This window comes from Martes martes, assembly GCF_963455335.1.
Source record: "Martes martes genome assembly, chromosome: 3".
Classification (NCBI taxonomy): domain Eukaryota; kingdom Metazoa; phylum Chordata; class Mammalia; order Carnivora; family Mustelidae; genus Martes; species Martes martes.
The window spans coordinates 179,078,541-179,104,864 of NC_137890.1; the positions used below are offsets into that span (position 1 = coordinate 179,078,541).

The window sequence follows — 26,324 nt, forward strand, 5'->3', positions numbered from 1 at the left end:
CGAATCAGGGCTGGTGGAAAAGCCTTCTACGACTTCTTCCGGACCACCATTTAGAAGCACTGCAGAGCCGGGAGGTGGTATTTCCTACATTTCGCCCCCTCAGCCCCCGCTGATAGAAATATTTTATATAACTAATCACTAACTTGCCAGAAAGGAGAACTAAAGAAAAATACATGTCAACACAATCTGGCTTTTTGAGTAAGTTTCCCCAAGCCCCTCTCAAAGTTTTTATAGGAAGTTCCTCTTCCAAACTGTCCCAGCTTCATGGTTCCAGGTTCATAGTCATCATGTAATTATCTTTATTACTTGCTCCAAAAGGAAGTCTGGAAGATTTTGGAGCCTTGAACATGCCATAAGTTCCCATTTTGTCTGGGAAAATGCTCATAAACTGGAGATCCATGTCCCCATGGAAGAAATAATTTGGTAGGCGAGAGGTATGATGTTGCCGCTTCTTCTCCAAAGGAAGCTATCTGTCTCTGTAGGGCCGAGTACATGATTCAGCTCCCCCGGTCCCATTCCCCCTGGGGTCCCTTGAAAGGAGAGTCCAATCCCCAGGGATTTGCCATCAGGAGAAATTCTGTGGAATCACACTGAGCAATTTAGCACTTAGCAACTTTTGCAAAATCCCACACCAATCATAAAAGTTGGCTCAGCTGCACAAATTGGATAAAACTCCTAACAAGCAGTAATAAAAAAGAAAGAAGAAAAAGCTGGCATTCAGCCTCAAGGAGAAAACCCACCTACCTCCCACAGCAATGCCCTGTAGCTCAGGAGGTGATATGCAAACTTGGGAAACATCAGTTTGTTCAAAGCCTACATTTCAACTTTGTTCTCTGAGGCAAAAGGGAAAAAAAAGCCCAGATGTTTGTATAAAAATATCATCATTTTATTACATTCCACACAATACATTTTCAAATAGTTTCCAATGTCCACAAGTTATTTTGACACACAGGCAACTGAGCAATGCGGGAGATGTCACAGTTCTAGGAAGAGGGAATAAGAATAGGAAGTAAAAATCTTTAAGTTTTCTTGTTTTGTCGTTGTTCTTTGGTAATTTTCGATTATTCAGGTGTTTGCTTGCCTGCTAGTTTCATTTTTAAAGACAGGGTCTTTTAAAGATGGGGTATCAATGTTGGAAATACTACTGGATTTCCTATCCTATCCTGGCTTTAATCCCAAAAATGTGGAATAAGGGAGAAGACAATTTCACTTTATTTTCAGTGTCCTGTTTTGCCAATGCCAATGTTATGATTTTCTTTTCTTTTTGATGCCTTCACCAGGTATTAGGGGGATAGCGATTATTAGCATACCAAGGAAGGCTTTTTTTTTTTTTTTTTTCCGCCCCAGAGATAAGGGTTTCCCTCCTGGAGCTGTTGATAGGGAACCTCTACTAAGGCAAAAACATTACCAGCCCAAGCTAGACCTTCAATTCATTCATTCATTCATTCATTCATTCATTCATATTTTAATAGTTGCTATCACCTCTTTGTCTTCTGAGCAGCAACTCTAATCACATGCATGCATGCATTCACCTGTCCAGTCTATTTTTCTTAGAAGAGAGTGATCCTTTCCCCCTCTATGAAATACAGAATTTTGCTTTCTAAAGCTGCGAAGCATGATTTTATAGAAGAGCTGCCCTTGGAGCATAGTACCTGGATAATACTATGGAAGTTGCTGGGCCAGAGAGAGAGAGAAGGAGAGAGAGAGAGAGAGAGGTGACATCCCCAGCTGAACTGCATCATGGGATTCACAGACTTGAGCAGTCTCATATTTTCAACTATGGCGTGTACATAAAGATGATGCCACATGGGGCATCAGATAAACACACAGCAGATGCACAAAGTTGTTGTCATCTTCTTTTAAAGAAGGGAAATCCTCAAGGGTATATAGTAACTCAGACAGTTGCTACACTGGCTGGATTTTCCAGGTGTAATTTCCTGACACCGTGCCTCCATGGGGTGCCTGTAGGGATGTCAATCATTTCAAGGGAATGCCTGGCCCCATACGCACAACTGGATATGGACACCTGAGATAAAAAGCCCTTAGTGACTGGCATGGAATTCATCACCCGGTATGCGGGGCCCTTGCCCCTCCCCCCTCTCCTGGCTTCTTTTTCCCTCTTCGGCTTGGGTAGGACACTTGAAATCTCAAGGTAGCTCAGGCTCTAGCCTTTCATCTTTTCTTTTCTTGGCAGGGCTGCTGTGGTTGAGACAGAGGAGCTCTTTGAAATAGAATAAGAGTGGGAGAGCACCTTTCTTTCGGGAGGATGAAACAAACCAGATGGGAAAGTGACTGTGCGCTGGAGGGGTCTGCCAGTATATTCTGAAAGAATGCTAAAAGTCTCTCTCTCTCCCAAGCAGCCAGAAACATTAATATTTTGTTCTCAGAAGGTACCTGGAGGCTTTCAGCCCAAGCAACCATCTTTGGAGAGAATCTTATCCTTCCCTGGTGGATTCCTAGCCGGAAGGGGAGAAATCAACACCCCCAGGGCTGAGCGTCTCCTTACAATATGCATTTTCTATCAATGAAACGGATTTCATGATCGAATCTCTCCTTTGCACAGTATCATTAGGCAATTTATCTCCAACATCCCTCCCCCTGCGTGGCTTAGAGAAGACACATGGGCAGCAACAGATTGATTTTCATTATATCCTCTCCCGATGCAGCAACATCTGGAAATGCCAGGCCAGCCTACGAGGGTATATTTGCCAGATGCTACGAACGCTTTAAGGGGTAGCATATTGACACATGAAAAAAAAAAAGATTCCTTTTTTATATTCTCAAAATATTTAAATACGTCAGGTGGACAGTCTTAACGTTTTAGCGGCTCTAGATTCAGGCACACGTTAACACCACGAAAGGAAATCAAAGGATCCCTTTTCCCCCATATTTTACAAAGGCTGTTACAAGGACCAACAGAATACCAAAGAATATGGTTTTTCACCTTCTTCCTCATCCCGAGTCCCGAGTCCCGGGCACGATAACCCCCTCCCCCGTCCCCGGAGAGAGGAGACTTTTAAGAGACCACACTTCTGTCCTTTTCCTCCCTTCTCTCCGCCACCTCCTGCTCCCAACATCAAACAGACGACTGCTTTTCCTACGCCGGTCTCCGATTTGTTATTCTTTATGACTTGTTCCAAGATTGGACTTAACTGATAAAAGCTAAACATTCATTACGAGCTTCTCTTTCATAAGGCAACATGAGACAGATTTGCTTCAGGGCTGGAAGCAGAGATGGTTCCGCACACCCCCGACGGCTGCTCTCTTGCTACTTCAAAGACTCCAGGAGACACGACGAGGGGTCATGTCTAAGTGCGTTGGGGGAACTTTCCTCTTGGGTCAGATGGGTTGGGAAAGGGACAGGGATGGGAGGGGCCACATTTCATCTCATGTGGCCTCTAGCTTTTTAGGTACCCGGAGATGACAATGGTAGCCAACAGAAACCCAGCCAGAGCTAGATAAGGCAACAAAAAGCTTCAATCTCTTCTCCAAGTAAACAAAACTAGTACAGTATATTATTTTCTTGTAACATGTATCCCCCGGAGAAGTAACACAAGAATTAAAGGGGGTCCTCTCTGAACACACCCACACAATACCCCCCACAATGAACCAGTCTCTCTCTCACACCCACACCCCCCCCCCCGACACACACACAGCTATTCACACGCAAATGTATACTATGTACAAACACACACAGCCAGGTTTCCTCTCGAGTCTCCTGGCAGACTGCCCACCGAGAGGAGGTAGGGGATAAGGCAAGGGGAAGAAACGGGGAACCAGTCTCGGGAAGAAAACCAGCTGAGCCTTCAGTTGTGAAGGGCTGAGGGGTGTGTCTCTTCTCATATTCCAAGATGCAGCATTAGAGTTGGGGGTGGTTGGTTTGGAATCAACGAAAAGAAAAAAAAAAAAAAAAAGTACCCGAGGACAATGGTCAGGATGAATAAAAGCTCACAGGGATGGGGCCCCGAGAGAGAGAGAGAGAGAGAGAGAGAGAGAGAGAGGAGAGATGTCTGAGAGTTTACACAGAGACTAGGCGAGGAGAAAAAAGTGCAAAATCGAGGCAACGTGTTTGCAGTCTTTCTCGTTTGTTTTGGGTGCTGTCCTTTGCTTCGGCCCTCAGCAGTGCGAGCCGCGGTCTTGCTCTAGTTTAATGGTTAAGGTGGGCTCCACCGCCAGAGGGGCCCCGTTGGTGTAGTGGGAGGTTTTGTAGGTGATGGAGTGATCGGTCTTCTTGGCCGCATAGCGGAACCGGTGGTAGTGGAGCACCAGGGCCAGGGCGACGGAGACCAGCACCAGCACGGCGCCCCCGGCGGCCATTACGTAATACCAGTAGGCTGGGATGGGCTGCACGGGCACCGTGTCCACTGTGGGCTCGGTCCCTGGTAGGAGGGTGCCCCCTGGTGGAGAGACACAGAAGAGTGTTGCTAGGCTGAGAGCATGCAGACTGATCAAAAATTAATTAAAAAAAAAAAAAAAGAAACACATACATGCTTTGGAGTGGATAGGGAAGGGGACAAGGGAATAAGATGGTACTGAGCATTTCACTCGTGCCAAGCACTTTCCAATGATTGACATTATTTCCTTCTCACAACCTTACGAGATAGGTACTGTCAGACCCATTTCGCAGATGAAGTCTAAACAGAGGCTCAGAGAGGTTAAATGAACAGTGGTCATACAGCAAGCAAGTAAGTAAGTATGGGAGTCAACCAAGAGCTGCGTGAGTACAAGGCTCTTTACTTCTTTGTGTTAAGCCACAGTTACTCTCCCATGGACAGAAGCGTTCTCATTCACACACATACATCCACACGTGAACGCACGCAAGTAAATGATGCTGAAATGAGTTCCGGGATTCCGTAAGGCTGATTCTCTGAATGAGTGGGAATATTTGGTCCGGTTGGCCAGCATTCTTAGACAATGTCCTAATTAGGCTGGCTAGACTTAAAGGTGAATTCCACTTTGGCTTGCCAAAGCTTCCATGCCCATCGAAATCAGCCTGGTCTTGTCTAAACAGGTCAGTTATCACTGTCAGGCCATGACTAACGCATCTTCTTTTTTTTTTTTTTTTTAATTGGATAGAGGATCTTAGAACCTGCTTAGAAAGACGTTGAAACAACAACAACAACAAAAAATGTGGGTACAAATGATAGTGGGTATGAGAGAGAGAGAGAGAGAGAGAGAGAGTGAGTGAGAGCCAAGGGAGGGAGATCATTCTTAATCATGGAAAAGACAGGAGGGACGAGAAGCTAGAAGAGGATTTCGAAGGCAACCACATTCGCTGGCCGGCCTCTGGTTGCCATGGAGATGATGTAGCAGATTTAAGCACAGGGTAACTCTGGGGAAAGACTGGCTAGGGTCCCACTTGATGCAAAACAGTCCTACAACTTGATTCTCCCAAAGATTTACATCAGATGAGAATCTGGCCCAGAACGGGACTAGGAGCTTTGGAGCTTGCCAAAACCAGACATGATCTTTACTTCTGAAAAATGATGCATGCTTAACCTGTGAAAGCTTGCATCCCTCGTTGCTTACATCAATTGGTGGGGGCCACAAAGAAGCATCCTCTCTATCCCTGGGATTCCCCTGCCCAGGGAGAGCCACGGCTGGGAGGGGCCGCTGCCTTCTTCATCCATCCTTGGTCCTAGGCTGCGGGGAGATCTCTCTGCTCAAGATGTAGCCTGGGTGGATTTATATTTCCATGCCTCCCCCGCCAGACCTGGAGCCCCTCAAGCAGATCTCACTCTCCTGCTGAATTCTACCTCGAGGTGAGCACAAAGAAGGCACTCTACAAACGCTTGTGACTAAAAGACTCTCTGAGGTGAAGACTCCTATGTGGGGGTCAGTGTCGCCAAGTCCTCAGCCTGAATCCCAGAACGCCTCTCTTTGATTTGGGGAATGGCTGAGGGGTGGGTCAGACCTTCTGATGTTTTCTCAGAAGTGGGACAGAAATGAGAACCTTTTGCTTAGAATATCTTTTGGAGCCTGCCCACCCTCGCAGCCTTTAATCCCTGGCTCCCCCAGTGGGAGGGTTCCCCTTGTGCTAAGGTGTGGGGTCTGTTGGTGGGACCTCAGGAGTGCCCCCGTACTGGAAGAGCTTTGACAGGGATGTGTCACACTATAGACACGCGGGCGGCCGCGTCGACAGCCCCACTCTCCCCTTTCTACCTTGTCTTCTTCATGACCACCTGCTGTTTTTCCTTATTCCCAAATCATTTCTAATAATTTCACGACTGCAGCTGAGACAGCTCCTTAACCCCCTCCCCGCCCCTCCTCCCCTCCCTGCTGTCAATCTTTGTGACCATATTGAAAATTATGCGTAGAAACAGAAAGAGAAAGCAAGGCGCTGAAAACAGCTCCTTGAAATGGCCAGCTTGTGAGCCACAGTGAACTGGTGTCAACTCATTATTCAGGTCACCAAGAGTATCTGCTGCCTGGCAACCATCCTGCCGTTGGATTTTCATGTGGGCTCAGAAGAATGCACGAGAAGCAACAAAGTACGTGGGGATGGGCCAAAGTTCCCCAGTGCCAAACCCCTCTCCCCAAAGGGCACCCTGGGTTTGTCTCTGATTTCGATTTTGTGCCAAAGAGAGAGCCCTCCTCTACTGAGAGGAAAGGAAGGTGATTCACCCACAGGGATTAACTCCCCGCCTGAAGCACCTGACCAGACCCCAAAGGTGGGAGCACACATTTTTGTCAAGCGGGAAACAGTCGCAACTGTCCCCCTTCCCTCCAAATCACATCGTCTCGGGTTCGAAGGCTTGCTTTCCTTCGGCCGAAATGCTGGTTTTTGACATTAAACACACCCCCTCCCCCCAAGGCTCAGAGTGCCAGGGCTGGGCTTTAATGCTCCTCCTAAAGTGGTTCTTGTGATAGAGACAATGTTGGGGCACAGTGGGGAGGAGCTGGGGGCCCAGTGGAGGAAGGGGAAATCGCAGTATGGGGATTGCGCAGTCGCTTGGAGCTAGACCTCTCGTCTGGGTTCTGCTCTGTTCTGGAAGACACACTCCACTTTTGGTAGAAGACCCGATTCCCCTTTCCTACCAATGCTCCCCTCCCCCCAGATTATCAACACGAAGACAATTTTCATGACAAAAGCCATTTTATGGACAGCGATGGATGTTTTCCTTGGACATTTGTTTGGAGAAATGAGAGAACATGCTACGTGACAAACTCACGTGTTTTTAATGTTAAGGAAGTTAGAACACAGAGAGGGTCCCTTTCACAATTCTCCCTCATTCCTCCCCAGGCGATGCTAGGTGACCCACAGTTGGAGCCAGAGTTTCTCAGAACATTCTCCAGCTAAAGGGTCTCAGCTCGCACAGGCAGTTGGATCGCGGGTTTGGAATCTGGCTTTGCGGCAGCCTCCGAGGGCTGTATACTAAGGCTCTGCTTTGCCAAATAGAAGAAAGAAAGGTGATAGAACAGTAGGGGTTAAATGTCCTGACAAAGCAGCATTCCAACGAATGTCGGACAGATGGACGGATAGATGGATGCATGGATGGATGAACAGATGGGTGGGGGAATGTATTTGAAACAACATCTAGATTCCCCCAGAAAACATTAGTGACTCACTGGTATCTCACATAACAGTTATCCTTGGAAAGTGCTGGAGATTTGTCTGGCTCGTACTGCACCTCTAGTGAAGTTGCAAAAAAGGTGCCCCATTCAGACAAATGTCACCCGTACCAGGTCCCCAGGTTGGTGAGTGGCTTATGTCGGCCGCCCTTGTCCCCTCAGTCACGTGGGGTGACTGGGCCATTGCTTTGCAACAAAGGAGCCTGGACTGGTCCCCCAACATGGGAGAAAGAGTGAGGGTAAGACTTTAGCCTTGTCCGGAGCTGGCCACGTTCTGACCTGAATGTTCCTTTTGATTGCACTAACTCTTCCCACTGACTCATAACACACCCCCCATCGGAACATGCTTTCAACTGCTAACTGTTTCTCATGAATTACCATCCTCTAAGTCTCCACAAAGCTTTCTCATTGTGTGAGATCATGAGAAGCAGATACATAAACAGTTGCAAGGTTGGGGAGGCTTCCATCTGCCCAAGTCCTAAGCCCCCTGGAGAGAAGGGGGCAGTACAAAGGCAAAGAATTTGAATTGTGACAAAGAGGACATTCTAGGAAGCCATGCATAGGGGGAGACCAAGGGGGGAAAAGGACACAGTAGGTAGTGCTCCTTCCGTTCTTACTGTGCAGACAGGGTTACTGACTTAGGAACCACGGGGAAATGTGCCGGAAGAGGAGCCAGAGTGAGCGGTCGGTTTCCCGAGGGCTGGGTGTGGGGCTGCGGGCCTCACACGAATCACCTTGCTTATTCCTCCTGACCCTCAGGTGGGACACCTGAGGATCGGAGGGGGAAAGTGATTTTCCCCAGATTTCATTTGCAGGGAAATTGAGGCGGAGGAGCGAAGAGCACATGGTTAAACCGTGGAGAGGGCGCAGAGTTCTCGGAGGAGGTTCACGGCGCTGACACGTAGCAGGGTCAGGGGCAGGAGCACGCACAGCGAAGCCCCAGCCTGTACGGGAACCCAGGGGTCCGATAACCTCTCTGGCCCATCGCTTAATTTTGTCCATTCTGGACCAAAGCCACCCTTACTACATAGTGTTTGTGGCTACTCCGATAGAGTCTCCCAGAGCCCAACACACTGACTGTCTCTCCTTCTACAGAAGAATTACGCAGACCCCTGTCCTAAGCCCCGGGGCCGGGACAGAAGTCGTCCCCTCACTCTCTGTCCCCGACTTCCGCCCGAACCTTCCCGAGGACGGTCTCGGTCAAGTTCCCACTGAATCATGGTAAAGAGAAAGCCTCTCTCCAAGCTACATTTACAAAATGTCCTCTGGACCTGGAGGAGTCACCCAGGTCTCCCAAAGAAATGTTCCAAAGGACACAGGCGGTGAGGCATCCCTCTCAGAAGAAGGTACAAAAAGGCTCAGAGTGATTAAGAACCACTCAGGCCTGGCCTCTCTGTGGAGCCCTTTCTGCCGGGGCTGAAAATGAGGTGCTGGGGAAGGAGTATTTCAGATAAAAGGCTTGTTTAAATTTGTGAGATTAAACAAACAAACAGAAAAGGGTTGCCTGCTCTAGAAGGGTTTACAGAAGGCGGTAGAAGAATGTGGTCACGCCTAGGGGATCTGTTTGGAAGAAGAATGCTCAAGTACAAAATTTCCCTGAGAAAGGACTCCTCGGTTTGCCTTCCGAGCACTGTAGGGGGTCCTTGGGAGCCCGGGAGCCTTCCACGCCGCTAGCAGACACTGCACTGAGCTCCCACGTCTCTCCAAAATGCCTCTGAATTCAGATCTGCGGCTGCCTGGAGTTTCAGACACTTCTCTTTGGTGGCACTCTCTTCTTGGAGAGAGGAAAAGTCGGTGAAAAAAACCTGTTCTCCCCTTAGAGAAACTGACGTTGGCAGCTGTTTGATGCACGGCAAGCTTGCGGGGAGGGGTGCGTCAGGCCCCTCTGTGACAGGAGAGGCAGCTTGCACGAGCAAACCTCACAGAGAATGCCTCAGTGTCCCCTCAGGCAAGCAATGGCAGCCAAGCAGCGAGGCGGTTTACACACATCTGATCTCCATGCTTCCTTGCTCAGCAACACCTAGTCTTAATCTGGCAGCTGGAGATGTCAGGGGAGGGGGAGGACGAGAAGGAATCACACACCACAGCTGCCTAACCGGAACCCTGGCAGCCTCTAGGAATACTTCTCTGCCTTTCGTCCCGCACCCCGTCTTGGAAGTGCTTCTAGGAGAGAAGAGCGGGAAAGCCAAGGAGAGAGGGGATTTGAGGCCAATCCCGGGTCCTGTGCCCTAGGATGGGGGATGCTACGTCAGTTGGCGATGCCTCTGGGGGGCGGTCCGTGGGGAGTGAGGATGGGGGTAAAAGAGGAGAGATGGTGATGGAAATTGGCAGAGATGGACCGGTTGGCACCGAAGAAACAGAACCTAAAACCCGAGGCAAACCCCAGCCAGCTCTGTCGCTACCCCAGAACGGGTCTCTCGTAAGACGGCTCCCCTCTGTGCCCAGGAGACAGACTGAGATGTTCACTTTCTCCTGGTTTCAGCTGGAGGAAAATGGAGCAGGACTGTGGAGAATGAAACCCAGAGATGGGCCCTATGGCTCTCAGAACTGGTCTGAGACATAAAACCCAGATTCACAGTCACTAATAAGAGATACTGATGTCCCTTTTAGCATCCATCAGTGGTAGACACACGGGTTCTGAATCCTTCACGATAACAACCACCCGTCCTGAGTACACCCGTGCCTGGGATTTCCACGGGTCTCTAAGGGGGAGGGTACCAAACCCGGTCTCTCTGCTCCTGTGTTGTTCAACGTCCCCAGCCTCTAATGTGAACAAAACCTCTTGCTTCTACTGTGAGCGGCTAAGAATAGCTACCTGGTCAACAACCACAGAGCTCTGACCACGGGCTTGCCGTATTTTTACTGGCTTCTTTCTTCTTCTTTTTTCTCTCATTGAAAAAAGAAAGTACTGGTTAAGAGGAAATAATCCATCATCTTAATTATACCATTTTTTGGTTCTTTCTTTTTTTTTTCTTTTCTTTTTCATTTGTTAAAGCTCAAATTTTAGAAAAAGATACATGACGGCACTGTGTTTATAGCCGCTGCTTAAAAAAAAAAAAAAAAAAGAAAGGAAGAAAAAAAATGCACACCCAGGCTACATTGTTTAAGATGTGACTCATAACAACAACAAAAGTCTTCTTACAAATCACATGACAACGAAGCTTATTCATTCTCCATCCTCCTTGTTCCTTCCCTACACATTCTCTTTCTCTCTAAGGCTTGTTTCTCATCGTTAGGGACTCACACCCTGGTTTACAATCAAAGTATACACACGAAGCAGAAAACACAAGGTGATTGGAATAAAAAGAAAATGCTTCATGGCAAGAAATGAGTAAGAGGCAGAGAATGAAAGACACTTTCAAATAGAAAAGATCAAGATATCCCTCATAAGACCCAGCCCAGAGGCCACTTTTATTGCGTTTCCTTAAAGATTTACCTAGTACACATCAGTCTCTCCTAAAGAATGAGATTGCTTCTGTCTCATGCTTAATTTATAATGGAAAAGAAAAACAACCCGGATTCAAAAAAAGCCGTGCTAACAATGTAACTGCCTATTGTTACTAGTGTTACACCATCAACTTTCCACATCCTGCCTGCCCAAACCTGGTTTCTCTTTGTTTCCCTTTTTGAGTGAAAAAGCTGATTTAATCCCAGGACACCCACGCCCGCACCAGGGCTGCCGCTGACCAGGAGAGGAACGCTGTGCCAGTCACTGACAAGGTTAGACAGAGCAAATGGTCACCCCGGGTAGAAGGCTTTGCTTGAATTCAAAACACAGAGCTGCGTGCTGAGGTCAAAGTGGCCTCGGCCCCAAAGAAGGCCGGCCCTGAGTTCACCTGGCTACCGCCTCCGAGTCCCAAGTACAACTTGCCAATGTGATAGAAATCGCCTATTTTCAATTCCAATCCTGCCCTTGACTTCATGTTCCTCGGTCAAGTCTCTGCCCCTCAGGACTTGGTTTCCTGCTTCCAGGATGCTCGCTCTCTCCAGAGGCAATAGCCAGGGGCCAGACCGTGCCACCGGGAGCTGCTTTTGCTTAACCCCCGAATCAGCCCACCGGGAGCCCGCCGGAGACGCGTACCTTCCAGTCACTAAGCCCCGTGTTTATTTTGGCTAAGTGAGCGCTGCGGCTCCGATGATATTTTATTTATATATTTTGTGCACGAGAACATGACTGGACTGTGAAGCCTCACGGTAAACACAGCCTCAAGGAGAGCACATGTGCCCTGCTTTGTTGATTCTCTTAAGAAGCAAAGCACTTAGCCCCTGTACTTGTCAGTCATGGACTGAGACACGCCGGCTCGCATGCGACAGTGTCTGTGCCACTCCTGGATGTCTCTGGCCAGCCTTCCCGGGGGGGCTTGGAGTCTTAGGGAGCAGACTTGACTGGCCCCACAGAGACGTTACCTTGGGTCCCGGAATTCCAAGAACTTGAATGCAACTGTGATCCAAGTGAGTCACTTCCGACCCAGCTTCCCTGCCCACACTCAGACCCGCATAACAGAAACCTCACGCACTGAGAGCATCAGCCCACGCCCGGGAATACACTCCTTACTTTCCAGGGTGCCGTGGGGAGTGGGGGTGGTGCTGGGGAGCCAAGGACGGGGGAGAAAAGCAAGAAATCGTATTCGGCGTCGGTCTGTCACTCTCTTTCCAGCCACTCTCCACCCCCTCGCCCACAACTATTGTCTTAGAGGGTGATGAGTGGAAAATTAGGCCTGATGATTTGGAGTCAAAAGCGCATCTAGGTGGCAAACCAGGAATTCATCTCTTTCTAGCCAGGAGCTGGACAGATTAATGGGAGTGAAGATAACGAGTCTAGACTTGAGATATAAAAATGACTTCCCTTATCTCTGGAATGCTGTCACCTCTGGGGTAAAGGCCAGCCGGGGCGAAGAGGGCACAGCAGGTCTCGCAACTGTTTGTATGAAAAACCCCAGGCGTCAGGTGAGGGGCAGTGTGGGCGGGTGGTCTGCCACCCAGGCCAACAGAACTGAAGCCCTCGGATGGGCTTCTAGACACTCGGCACTGGCCCGCTGGGTGGGAACTGCACTGGTGCCAAGTCACTGTAGTGCAAGGAGGACAGGAGGGGAACCAGCACCCACGGCCGGACCATGAGGCCAGCATCCCAAATTCTCTCTCTGCTCTGCTCTTTGCTAGGGAGAAAATGTCCTGTTCTGGTTTTCAGTCCTGTATTTAAATGCTCTAACTCCAGCCAGCAAATGTGCCTCCTCGTTCCCTTCACCGGACACCGGCTCCAGAATTCTGCAACTTTTTCTCCTCAGGATCATCGCTCCTCGTGTCTTTTCCCTAACTTTCTACCCTCGCCAAAGCGCCCGCACCGTCCCTCACCGCAGATTCCTTGAGACTGCTGCCTTGGTGCCCTGCGGCTGGGAAGAAACCCATCTTCAGACGAAAATAAATCATTGCCACCTCATTTCACTTTTAATTTACTACTGATTTTTGTTGTTGTTCAGTCTCTCCCACAGCCTCTCCTTTCTCACCACTCATGCATTTTCAGCCTCATTGGTCCCCGTTGGACAATGCAAGGCTGAAAGGTTTATCTGTAACCTATTTGTCTCTATTATAGGTTTCTAAACTTTAATTAAACAAGAGACAGTAAAGATCTCAATCCTCTTTCCTGGCATCTACAGGTGTTGTTGGTGCCCTCTAGTGGCGGGAAGGTGTGGCGTCTGTTTTCTCTTGAGAGATCAGTCAAGTTTGGAGGTGCCTCCCCCACACCAAATTCACATCACATGGGTGGAAGAAAAAGACATGCAAAAAAAAAAATTTTTTTTTTACCTTTAAAATTCTCACCTGCAAAAGCTGAGATGGGTTCTGGAGGAAAAAAAAAGAAAAAAATATTGAGTTAGATAAGGGGTTGAAGTAATGGGCAGGTTTAAGGTGTAATGAAGGTGATTTTTTGTAATACCCCATGGAAAGTGTCCCCGTGTCCTCCTCATGCTCAAGACTGTGTCTAACACATCAGCATCACAGGGGTTGGCGGGGGGAGGGGAGAGCCCTAAAGTTGCTTTGGAACAAAAAGGACTTTATAGAGCAATGGGTCTCTGAAGCATTGTAATCAGTCATTTACCACTGATTACTTTCTCGGAGCCTGGATTACATGTAGATGCCCGGGGCCTGAAGGGGCTGGGGTGGTCCCAGGTGCTTCTGACATCATTGGGCACACACACATCCAGGACCCGTGTGCCCAGAAAAGCACTCAGTAAGTGATCACAGTCACTCTGCCGAGTAAAGCAGGTCCCGTTCCTTCTCAGAATTCCCTCTTGCTTTTGGAAACGCCCATGGTGCTCATGGGAGATGGTCGGGATGGGTAGATGTGTGCATCTTCTGTGGGCTGTCTGCTCAGCACTTCTGTCCAAAGGGACAATCACGGCGTCCTTCCTGTGCTGGTCACCTGGCATGCGGTGCTTAATCTTACAGCTCTGGGATCCTGGGCGTTGAAGCTACTAGCTTCAAAGAAAACTAAAATTTTACCTCACCCGCCATCATCTGCCCTGCAATTCATTCATGTAAAGGAGCAACTTGGGTAATCGTGTTATCAGTCTGATATAACATATGTACTATTTTAGCTCACCGGTGAAGGCTTCCATTAAAAACATCAAACCCTTGCAGCATGTAATTCTGACTGGCAGCTGCTCTCATTCTCTAGCATTTTCTTTGCTAAAAGCTGGAGTCTGATGATGGGGTGTTGGCACCCTGAGTCTCCGTATACTTAATGCTTGTCTATTTCTGAATGGGAACAGGAGATAGAAGACTTCACCTCGTTTCACACCCCTCCCATCCTGAATGCAGCTTAAGAGACAACGATATTCATAGCCCACCTCCTGCATGGACCGTTGCTGTTCTCCCACTGGGTTCAACTGGGTTTGAAAATGGTGTGCTGCCTCCTCTTGTATATCCCCGCCCCCGGCGTCTTATTTGGAAAAACCACAAAGAGACAGATATTCACGTACCCATACAGTTCTCCAGTGGGACATCAGTGCTTATCCGAATGTCGTCAATGGCAATTTCTCCTGAACGTCCTTTTCCTATGACTCCCTCAAACACAATCTAGAAGCCGGGAGAACAAGAGCCATGGTTAACCGAGCTCCCTGGTTCAAACCATGCAAAGATTTCCAATTTTCTGTTAACTGCAGCTTAAAGTGTGTGTGTGTTACTGTACCTGGTACACATCTGTTGACCACATGGCCAGGGTACTTGAAATCTTAATTTAAAAAGAATCAAGTGCATATCTAAAGGGATTAAAAATATATATAACAAGGTGTGGATATTGTGGTCCAGTAACTGGAAGGTACTGATTAAAAGGACCAGAATCAAGACATGTTTAAAGGAGGGTTGAAATGTCCCTAGCCATTTCTGAGTTTTCTTTCCCATAAATCTTTCAAAATGCCCAGTCCAGGTATTTGGAAACTCAGAGGACATAACAGATGGGAGTAAGGTGAGATACACAGTATGCTGGGTTTGGACTGCCTTTGGCATAACGTTGTCTTATACCTCCATTATTACAACGAGGAGGGAAAAGATTTTCTCCTTCACCAATACTTGCCTGAACACCTACTATGTGCCAGGTACAAGGACAGTTACAAAATCTAGCATACGGACCCTCTGCCCAGAGAACCTCACCATCTGGCGGGTGAGACAAAAATGCAAACAGGCCCTCACAGTATAGCGCATTAAGGTTTATAAATGGGAATGCAGGCGGGGTGGGGCGGAGCCCAGGACCCCTTACAACCTCCAGAGCGAGTGCAGGCTGCACGCGGAAGGCCCTCGGCTCCGCGGTCTTCAATCATTCCTCACGCTCTCCCTCCCCGGGTTCTCTCTGCAGACGAGCACATGTCCTCTGGCAAGCTGAGCGAGCAGTTGGCTGCCTCACCAGCCATCTGTTGCTGCTTCTCGTCTGGGGAGGAGCAGGTTAATGTCTTGGCTGGTTCTCAGTCACCTCTTGCACAGGGTGCCTACTCCTACCCAAGCCTCAGCCCCAGCTGCGCAAACCCATCTGTGCCTCAGTCTTTCGCTCTGTGGGGCAGAGATAATAGAGCCCAGCTCCTGCAGCTGTGGGGAGAGGAACCCCTCACTGAGGAGCCTTTCCGGTGTGCGGGCCACTGAGTGCAAACGGCGGCCGCCCCTTCCCTGCGCCCACCTGCCCCAGGGCGGGTCTGGCAGGATTTTGTCCTCTCCTTGGAGCTCGAGGGGGCTCGGCAGGCTTCCTGCCTTGTAGGTGGAGGCTGGTGTGTGTTTATTTCCCTGGCTTCTGGGTCCCTTTGTCAGGCAACCTGATAGCAATCTAAACTAAACTGGAGAGAAGAAACATTTGTTGGGAAGATTTCAGCAATATAAAAGGCAATAGGAGGAACAAAGAACCAAGTCTGGGTGTAGAGATAGGCACATTTTGAATAACAAATAAGAGTGTCATTTAGTTGCCATGGCAATTTGAGAAACACAATGAAAACAGCGGCGCTTAACCACGTTCCCTAATGATGAATGGGCACGGCCCTCGGAAATCTTGAAATCCGGATCACAAAGATTCCCCTGGATCTTGGTACCTGCTCCCCCCTCCCCATCACCACCCTACCTGATACTCCATGTCATAGCTGGGCAAGATGATCCGCCCGTGTTTCCACTCGTCGCCCTGGTCCTCGCGGATGACCCAGAGGAGCTTGCTCTCCTGGCTGGCCTCGCGCACCACCTGTAGCGCCACCCCGTGGCCGCCGGTGGCTTGGTACTGGAACTCCATGCACACGGGGCTCCGGGGCAGGTGCACGGGAGGGCTGATGAGCCGTGCGTACTGGCCCTCTCTCCGGCCGTCGCTCTGCAGCCGCAAGAAGTTCCTGTCATCTGTAGGACAGAAACCCAGAGGGTTCCGGTGAGCAACAGGGAGAGAGACCAGTTTGAGGCTGTGCCCTCCCGCCCCGGGAAAGCCGGAATCGGAGTCTGGGGGGTCTTGTGTATTCCTGTCCTTGTTCTCCAGGCCCTGCGTTTCCTTCTCAAGGTTCTTTCCGAGCTTGGCTCAAAAGTGGCTTCCTTTTGAAGCCTCCTCGGGAGCCTTTATGTCGGGTTGGTCTTTCCTGCCCATTTCTCCATATCACTTTCTCTGTCTTGTCTGCAGATGGCACTTGGTGCGGTTGGCCTTCCGTCTCGGCTGGCAATGTCTGTGTCTGTCTCCCCCCCCACCACCCCAGATTCGAAGATGCCAGACCCACGTCTTATTCGCCATTGGCTCCCCCAAAGGACCGATGCCGCCTAATGGACTAAATTATAAGGGGGCGAGGTGGCTGCTAGACCGGCGGAGGATTCCGGCCAGGCGGCTTGTGCTTCAAGCCTTTGTCGTCTTGGCTGGGCACTGTCCAAACGGAAGACATTTAAAACCGTCTGTCTCTACCCGTGCCACTAGGAGGTACCTGGGCTCTAGTGACTGTCGGAAGCCAGCATCAACCTGAAGCGGAAGAAGGGATGCTGGCTGTGGTGGGGTGGGGATAAAGCCGGGGCGGCCGGACGCCCTACTCCCTTCCCTGTCCCGGCCAAGGAGGCCAGAACTGGCCTTTTTCAGAAAGCCAGGCAAGCAGAGCTCCACCGAGAACGGGCGCAGTCATCATCACTAACGAACGCTATGTGTTTAATAGAGAATATACACTGGGTGGGAAATCAAGGTTTCACACCCCCGATGTTGGGAGGGTGGGCCTTTGGGCTGATCACTCCGCAAATACATCAGACACTGTGCACACCGCGTCCCCTGCAGACAGGGGTATGGGGGCCTGCCCCTGCAAACCCAACAGACACAGGAGCATTCCGGCCTCTTGTGCAGAAAACAGGGTGGCGTTTGACAATCTCACCACCTCCTTTGGCCCCGAAACCTCCTAGGCTGAACTCTCCCGCAAGGTGGCAGGGGCACGTTCACACCACACAGCCAGCCCCTCAAACACTTTGGAATCACGTTAATCTGAGACGTGTGCACCCAGCTTTCTTATTCACCGGGGACTGTGAACATCCTGGGCTTGTTAGGGGAGAACAGGCAAGGACTCCAGAGCCCCGAAGCAACAGGGTCATTCTCTAGACCACTGGTTCGCGGTCGCCAGTCCGGCTGACATCATTGCTGGAGCAAGAAGGAACATGTCGCGGTCCTCCTGTCACTGGCCCCCAAACCGCTCCTTCCTTCCTTCCCACAGCCATCTCTCTCCCACCTTCCCGGCCCCGCCAAGCCTCTCCAGTTAGATTCCCTAGGATTACTGCACCAAAAGCTACCCTCCCCTGAAGGCAGATCGGACCAGTTCAGGAGGCATAGTTGGGATTCCAGTTTGTCTCCTTAACTATCCAGAACCACATGTCTAATACCCCACCAGAGGAGAGCCCTTCAAGGCCAGAGTCAGCGCAGATAACGAGGCAGCGGTCCATAGCAGAAAATTTCAAAGGCGGTGATCTGCCAAGGGAGGAGACACGGGGGATGCAATCAGACAGCTCCAAGATCTTCCAAACCTACGCCTTCTCCTATCAGATCCTATTACTACCATTATTTAATGATAATAATTATAAGTCATATTTGCAGAATGCTTTGCAGGTTTCCAAAGCATGTTCACGAGCACTGTTTCGTCTAATCCTTCCTAAATGCCTTTGAGAGCCCAATCTTCTGAATCTTATTTGTACAAGACGAAGAGATGGAGGTCAGGAAAGTCCGAGGGGCTCGTCCAAAGTGGAGAGGGTGGTGAGGTGTACAGATGGACCTGACGTCGGGTTTTCCGCCTCCCGGAAGTGGGGTCTTCACTTCAGCTATGCCCAGGTGCCCTCCCAGCGTGTGGGCAAGCGGTCACTGTCTATTCAAGGCAAACTGGGCTCCACCCCTCCACCTGCCCCTGCCCCCACTTCTCCTCCCCGCCACCCCCCCTCCCCTTACCAGCTCTACCTCTCCCACCTCTTTTGCCCATTCTGGCACATTCCAGCTACCGCCTCTTTTCTCTCCACAACTCAAGCATTTACTGACTGACTGTACCACTGATCTTACCTTATTTTTAAAGAGATTGAGGCCATTTCTCATGCGTTTCAGCAGGTAACCACCCACCGCCTTGCACTGTAATTTAACCGTTTCGTGGGTGTCTTTCCCAAGGCTCCAGTTAGATGACAGAATCCCAGGCTTACACATATAAGGGTTAATACTCTGCTGCTTCTCCCTGTGTATGTCACAACTCAAGAAAATTTTGTTCCCACAGATGAATGACTGGCAAACCCATGGATAAAGGAACGATATGAGGCTCGATATTCTCTCAAGACCCAAGAACAGAGGGAGAGTCAGCTAGCCTTTGGTAATCCCAGATTCAGATAATCTCGTCACAATTCCCTCCCACTGTCCTGAACCAACAGCCCTTTCAAAGGTGAGGTGAGCTGATAATAACAGGGTGACCTGGGGACGCACGTAGGGCCATCAGGAAGAACCCCCATTCCCCCAGACACTCCCCTGCTCCAGTAATTTCCAAGCCCTGACGGCTTCCACCTCAGATCGAAAGGAAACCAGATTTCAGAGACTTACTATTCAGCCTTCTTCCTTCACAGTTTCACAAATAAGACCCACTCGCTGCTTGAAAATTGCTTGGCAGAAATACTGTCACTTGTGTGAATTTACATTCTTAAGCGGCAGGGGATTCATAGCATAATGGTTAGAATTTAGTAAGTAAAATGTGTGTGGAGGTGGAGAGAGCCGCGCCGGCCGGATCTTATCCGGGTCTGTTCTGTTTAACCATCCTGTGGCTAAACCTTCGGGCCTCATCAGGCCAAAGGTCTCCCAGGCTGCGGCACCCGGCCGGCCCCCTCCTCGCCCCACCCCTGCTCTGGCTCTCACAATAAGACCATAATCGCTCCGCATGATTTAAAGGACCACGGGAAGACTGGGGAGTTAATGCTGGTGGCGTGCTAAGCACGAGCAGCTGAAGGATCATAATTCAGTGCTGACATCTAAGCTAATCCACTAGTTTGCAGAATCTCAAGACAAGCGGGCCTCTGAATTTCACTTAGTTAAATCATTTGTGCCCCACTTGTCTGTTAAGTGCTAGGAGCTCGAGGGAAGAAAGATGATATGTAAATTTAAGGAATTAGCAGTAGACATCAGTCAGAGGGACGCTGAGCCGCAAAACCTCCCTGCCTGTCACCGAGAGGGGCCCGATTGGAAGCAGGACATCAGGGAGGAATGGCTCCGACCAGGCAGGGCCCAGGGAGGGGACCGGAAACGCGGGGGCAAGAGAACGGGTGCTGGCTGAGCGCCTCCTGTGGCCCAGCGTTGGCGCTAGAAGCGCCGCCTGCTTTTTCTTACAGGATCGTCCCTGGGAAATCTAGGTCGGGGAAGCAAACACCGCTCTCTCTGATTTTACCGGAGAGGAAACGGAGGTGGAGGTGCGGAGGACTGAAGCCACGTGTCTGAGACGGCGGCTAGGGAGTGAAGCGGCACACAAACGAGCAGGATCGCCAAGAGCGGGGCCGCTCATCTGGGCCGGACCCCTCGTCTGATGCTCACCCATCACTTAAAGCCTCGGTTTCCCCGTCTGTAAAATGGGTACAATAAGAACATTGCTGGAGAGGGCTGTGAGGAGATGTGAAATGCTTGGCACAGTAACAGGGACATAGTAAGTGCTCAATAAAAGCTCTGGTCTTTATTACTACTACTCCTATCGCTACACACACACTGCCTCCCATGCTTGCCTTTTTTTGTTGTTGTTGTTGTTATTTTAAAAGATTTTATTTATTTATTTGACAGACAGATCACAAGTAGGCAGAGAGGCAGGCAGAGAGAGAAGGGAGGAAGCAGGAAGCAGGCTCCCTGCTGAGCAGAGAGCCCGATGCGGGGCTCGATCCCAGGACGCTGGGATCATGACCTGAGCTGAAGGCAGCGGCTTTAACCCACTGAGCCACCCAGGCGCCCCTTGTTTTTTTTTTTTTTTAAAGAAAAGAAAAAGGGTCAAAAAAGCGCCAGTCACCTGGGAAGACCAGTCCTAGACTAACAAGGAAGTATGGTTTGGCTGGAGGTCAGTGAAGACGCTCCAACCCCTGCAACCAGCCAGCCCCCACTTGTGCATAATGTGCTGTTGACCACATGTATTTCCTGCCACTATATAGTAGATGAAATAAAATACAACATGATTCTGGAATGAGAGTGGGACCTCAAGAGACAGTTTAGATCAGGTCAGCCCGGCTGCCCAGAGGAACCACGCTGAAAACGTCCCCAGAACAGCTGTCCACCCTCTGCTTTCAATCCTCCAGAGAAGAAGTTTCCATAGGTCACATCGGCAATGTGTTTTCTGGGTCACAACCCTAACTGTCAGGAACTTCTTAAATTCAGTTTTAAGTTTTCCTGCTGTCATTGAGACACATGTCCTCCTTCTATCCCTGATGGAGCACAGCCAATTTCTGTCCTCTGACTTGGAAACATTTTTCACTAGTGAAGAATTCAGACCCCAGGTCTTCACTTTCGCTTGACTCTTTAAATGCCCACACTGGGGGGCTTTAGTTATGGGGGTAGGTCTATACTAATGCTCCTCTAAGCTAAGTGCTTCAGTTCTTTGAAGTCATGGCACCCATATATGTGCTGTGAGTGAAGTCTGTTCCCGTAGAACATTCTAGTTTATGGCCTACCACACAGAGGAAGTTGTAAGCATGTAATGGCTGCTGATTACTTGATCAACCAAAGGGCTGGGATAGCCACTGACTTGGATTTCAAGGAAAAGCCCTTTGGGTTGTTAAGAGGTCCCCAAACATGACGATTGACCAGCTAAGAACCAGCTCGCCTGCTGGAGACCGTCTTCTTGTACTCGTAGCTGATGGCAGTGATGCCGGCCATGGAGATCTTCCAACAAAAAGACAATAGGAAGGAAATACGTTTAGTTGCTGAAAGAGAATGAAGAACTAACGTTCCAGAGATACAATCCCTCTCCTCCTGGACCTGACGTATTTGGGAGGCATTTTGCTAGGTTCCTGACTCAAAACATCTGTCGTTGCCCATGACACAGGAAAAATAATCATATGGGAACTAACAATAGGAGTTCAAAAGGGCAGCAGGGACATGCAGAGGACAGGGCCGTTTAGCCATTTTAACCTGCCGCTGTCTCTAGAAAGGATCTCCTGATGTCTTACCTGGCAATTTATGGCCGCATCTGGCTTCAGCTGCAGCAGTGCTGTGTGAGCACGTGACTGTTCGGCCCAACAGCATGGACTCGGTCGTGTCCACACCTTACCAAACCCTGAAGTAAATCACCAGCCTGATCGTCCTGGCTATCGCAAAGCCAAACGCACCATCTGTCTGACACACACATCTCCTGGCTAGCATCTTGCCCTCCTACTAGAACAACCATCTGAGAGAATATTTAGTGCTGCAGGAGATGTAATCTCTTTGTATAGGTCATGCTTAAAACATGAGTCAGCCCCTCGGCTGGCCTCCCAAGGTCAGTCTATCTCCGCTAAGGTCCTCAAATTAACAACCTGTTAAGGGAAACATTGACTTTGGATGAACTCAGCAGGATGTTCTCAAGGTTTACAATTGACCATTTTGTGGACGTTTGAGGTGTCGGGTCTGGTCTTTGCAGGAGTCTTCCCAGAGCTGGCTTTTTTTTTTTTAACTTATTTAAAAAAAAAATTTTTTTTTTTTGTATTTTTTATATGAGCTTTCATGAAGCTTTTGCAATGGTGGCAGTCCTGTCATCATTCTGCCCTTTCATTATCAATCTGCACACTGCCGGGGAACTCAGCCAATCAGGACTTTCAGAAAAAAAGGAAACAAAGCAGATGAACATAGAGGAAGGGAAAATAAAACAATAGGAAAATAGAGAGGGAGGCAAACTGTAAGAGACTCTGAACTATAGGGAACAAAGTGATGGTTGCCGGAGGGGAAGTGGGGGGCGGGGCAGCTGGGTGACAGGCATTAAGGAGGGCACTTGAAATGGGGTGTCCCGTGCAACTGACGAATCACCTACTTCTACCTCGGAAACTAATAATACACTGTGTGTTAATTAAATTGAATTTAAATTTAAAAAATTCAAAAAAGGAATAATAGCTTCTCTTCACTGCTGTCTTTCTATAAAGTCCGAGATATTTGCCTTCCTATTTTCCTTAAAAAAGGGCCTCTGTGCTTCTCTTTTCCAGCTGAAGGTGTTCTTTGAATGTCGGCTTTCCTGTAGCCAAGCTGCTCCTGGTCTTTAATTGCCTCCCACCGTCTGAGCCCCAGAAGGTCTCCTCTGTGTATGAGCAGTGGCTCTGCCCCTCCAAGCCACCTCATCCTCTTTCCAACGGCAACTCAAGCTAATGCCAACGCAGAGTCCGGATCCTTTGCTGCCTACGGGGGAGGTCTTTTGAGTTCAGAGAATTTGCTTTTTCATTCAGAGTCATAACTAGCTCCCTGCCAAATAACAAGCCTATCGTGAGCAAGTTCACTCCTCAGTTCTCTTCTGTCATTTCTCTGCAACCATCTACCTCCCCTGACCCCAACACACACACACACACACACACACACACACACACAGAGTCTCAGGCACCTGTCCCCCGTGAATCACAGTTCTGGTCCTCTACTCCCATGGAGTTTATAAATGGCCTGCCCGATGTGCATCAAAACAGCCCCGCGATAACGTTAATAACTCTCCCACTGACATCTGGGGAAATAGCGACCCTTAGCAAAATTCCAGTATTTCGGAACATCGTATTCTTAGTCTGTCTTGAGCTTGTTTCTGAATCTAGAGTAAAGGTTGTGCTTTCTCAAGCCAATAAACACGGAAGTGCTCAGCTGCCAAAGCTCTGTTTTTCTGTAATGGTGGACTGTTCCAAACAGGCACTGCCCGCTTTATTTTTTTATTTTTTATTATTTATTTATTTATTTATTTATTTAATTTTTAAGGCGGTTCCAAGCCCAATGTGGGGCATGAACCCACAACTCCGAGACCAAGTGTTGCTTTATCTGTAGGCAGAGTCAGCCGGCACCCTGCCCATTTCCTGTATTTCACGTCCACGATTTGGAGTGATTGAAGTGAAGGAAGCCTGTCACCGTACTTCACGAGGTCAACAAACGTGTAAGAGAGCACACATGTAGGGAGCCCGCACACTTGAGGATTCTGAAGCTGACTGCCATGGTGCGCTCTTTCTCTAGTCTTCTTGTCTCGTTCCTGATAATAATGATAATAATAGTAACCATAACTATTACTATTACTACTACTACTATTATTACTATTATCGATATTACTTAGTCTTTACTTTCTTTTGGTCAGATGAAATAGCTCCCACCCTGTGTAACTATGTAGCTGTGCCACTGGCTTCCCTTACCATGGCGGCTCGCTGAGGTTGAACGACCCATTGACAAAAGTAGCTGCCACCAGACACTCCCACCAAGGGACCACAGAGGAGGTACGCCCACCCAGTCCCTTGCTTCTTGGTTTACACCGCCATCGGTCCCTCTGTGGGGAAGCAGCGTCAGCAAGGACCCCAGCGATCACGCACACCTCAATGCCGAAAGATGTCTATGCAGTCTGACCAAGACAATCCTGTGGTGACGGCCATGGTCTACAATGGTGCTCTCCGACACATCATGGCCGCCAAGCCCCTGAAATGAGGAACTAAAATTATAGCTCTATTTAATTGTAATGAAGTAAAATTAAAAGAGCTAGCGGCTACCACATTAAACACGCTCTAGACACACAGACTCACCACGGCATCTCAGAGTTTTTACCTTGTCCCTGAAATATGTGAATCTGATCATCCTCAAAACTGGGTTTACGACCATCGCACTTGAGACCGTCTCTGGAAAATACTACAGTTCCCACAAGGGAAGACATTTTCTGTGAGGCTGTAGCTGCACAGAAAAGGCAGAGCGGCTTCTCAGAGGACATGGGGCTGGCTCTTCTGCAACCGCCAGGGGTCACTGAATTCGGGACAGGGTTCCCAGGGGCGGGTGTGAGCACACTCCTGGCTTCTAATCCCCAAGCAAAGAGCTAAAAGAAGGGATTCTGAGTGGCTTGAAAAACTGTCTTGAAAAACAAAAACAGTGGCAAGAAACCAGTGGGTGTCTTGTCAGCCTTAAGCAACTCTTACCATTGGCCAAAAGAACAGAACTAATTGCTGACTTGAAAGGAAAAAAAAAAAAAAAGACAAATCAAAACATGAGAAAAGAACTAAATCAGAAAATATCTGAGGAATGTAAGTTGTTTCCACAGACACTTCTAAGCAAATAGGCTGTGTAGGATATTTCAACATGGCTCTTCTGTCGTCCTTTTCCTCCCCCCTTGGCTCTCCCGATGCCCTCCACGCTCCATGGAGACACCACCTTTCCTACAGGCAATTACTTCTGCTTGGCCTTCCCATACGGGGGTAAAACATATGGCACACTTCTCTTAAAGAGTGTCTCCTCTTTGTGGAGTGGCGAAGTGTGGGGGACACGGGGCTTTTCGCTTTGACTGGGAAGGTCCAGCATCTGCCTGCCCCTGATCAGGCACAGCTGTTTCCTCTCTCCCGACTGCTCCCCTCGGGCACCCCCCCTTTCTTTTAAAGAAAGGACCACCCTGAACAGAAAGGGCTTTCTATCCTCCCCTGCTAAAAGCCCCATATTGAGCTTTGCAAGGAGGAGGAAAGCGGCAAACACAGCAAGTGACTTTTTAAAATCATCAGAGGATAGAAGGAAGGGATCCGAAACCAACAGTACGCATTGTGTTTTCTGGAAACAGGTGACAAGGGCCACTTTTTCAAACTTCAGGGATTCCTCTGGAAGAGGCAAATAATTATTGTCCTCCTCAGTATCTTCAGGGAGAAACAACATTAGACGGAGCCGTTCCTTATGGCCCTAATTTTCTTTCTGTCCCCAGCCAGCCAGCCCACGGCTGGAATCCCGCCCGCTCTGCGAGCTTGCTCTGGAAAGCCCTCCCAAACCGCAGGGTGTAATGAATCAACTGGAATGAGGACAAGAGCTAGAATTTCCAGCCGGTAGCCAGGGCGGCGGAAGGGCCACTCAGGTGAGGGCGAGGCCTGCGCCACGGGGCGGCGGAGGCGAATGGGCGGCGGGGCCGAGCTGAAGGCCAGGCTCAGATGGACAGTGATGGGAGCTCTCTGGGGAGTGTCAGCTGCTAACTGGTGGCCTTGTAGCCCGGACAGGGCTGGCCTCCGAGAGAAAATCTGCTCAGGAGAGTGCGAGGGGGGAGGCCAAATTTTTAGGGAGAACCTGAGTAAGAGCCAGTAAACCTCCCCATGCTGTAGTCTCGATCCCTTCATTCAAAGTATCTCCACCGAGCTGCCCCCTCAGACCCCCCTCACACAATGCGCATGCGCGTGCATGACACTCCTGGTACACACCTCAGTCACACTCAACCACGCACGCACGCACACACACACACTCAGAGGTTCCCATGGAAAACATGTACACAAACACAAGCACACCCATATTCACTGATACATGTGCACACACACACACAGAACCCACAAACACCTTGAGAAAGAAACACACATGCTAACGTATACACACATACACCCGTAACCCCACACACTAGGCCTATACACGTGGACGCACACCCCACACACCTTCTTTAGGTTTGGATACAAAGTGGAGGTTGGGAAAAAACAACCAATTAATTGGGCCAGGTCTCAAAGGAGAAGAAATGAAATGAAAAATCCAGGCTGGGTTATAAAAATAAGTATTTTTTTTTCCAACGTGCAGGAGGCTCATTATATTAATTAAACATTATTGCAGTGAACGAGAGGGGGGAGGGTGATTAAGGATGGGATGAGGG

At 49.3% G+C, this 26,324-nt stretch overlaps 1 protein-coding gene across 2 annotated transcripts in view; it reads right to left on the reverse strand.

Moving 5' to 3' along the window:
• NRP2 (neuropilin 2) overlaps positions 1-26,324 on the reverse strand; it is a 113,569-nt gene that overhangs the window by 17,077 nt on the left and 70,168 nt on the right. Inside the window, exons 13-16 of one of the 2 annotated variants that reach the window (XM_080799281.1) lie at positions 16,169-16,431; positions 14,550-14,646; positions 13,390-13,410; positions 868-4,397 (exon numbers count right to left, since the gene is read on the reverse strand). In XM_080799281.1, the coding sequence (XP_080655407.1) occupies positions 4,117-4,397; positions 13,390-13,410; positions 14,550-14,646; positions 16,169-16,431 (662 nt within the window). In that variant the 3' untranslated portion in view covers positions 868-4,116. Of the gene's footprint in view, positions 1-867; positions 4,398-13,389; positions 13,411-14,549; positions 14,647-16,168; positions 16,432-26,324 lie in introns of those variants that run through there. The other variant, XM_080799280.1, reaches the window with a different exon arrangement.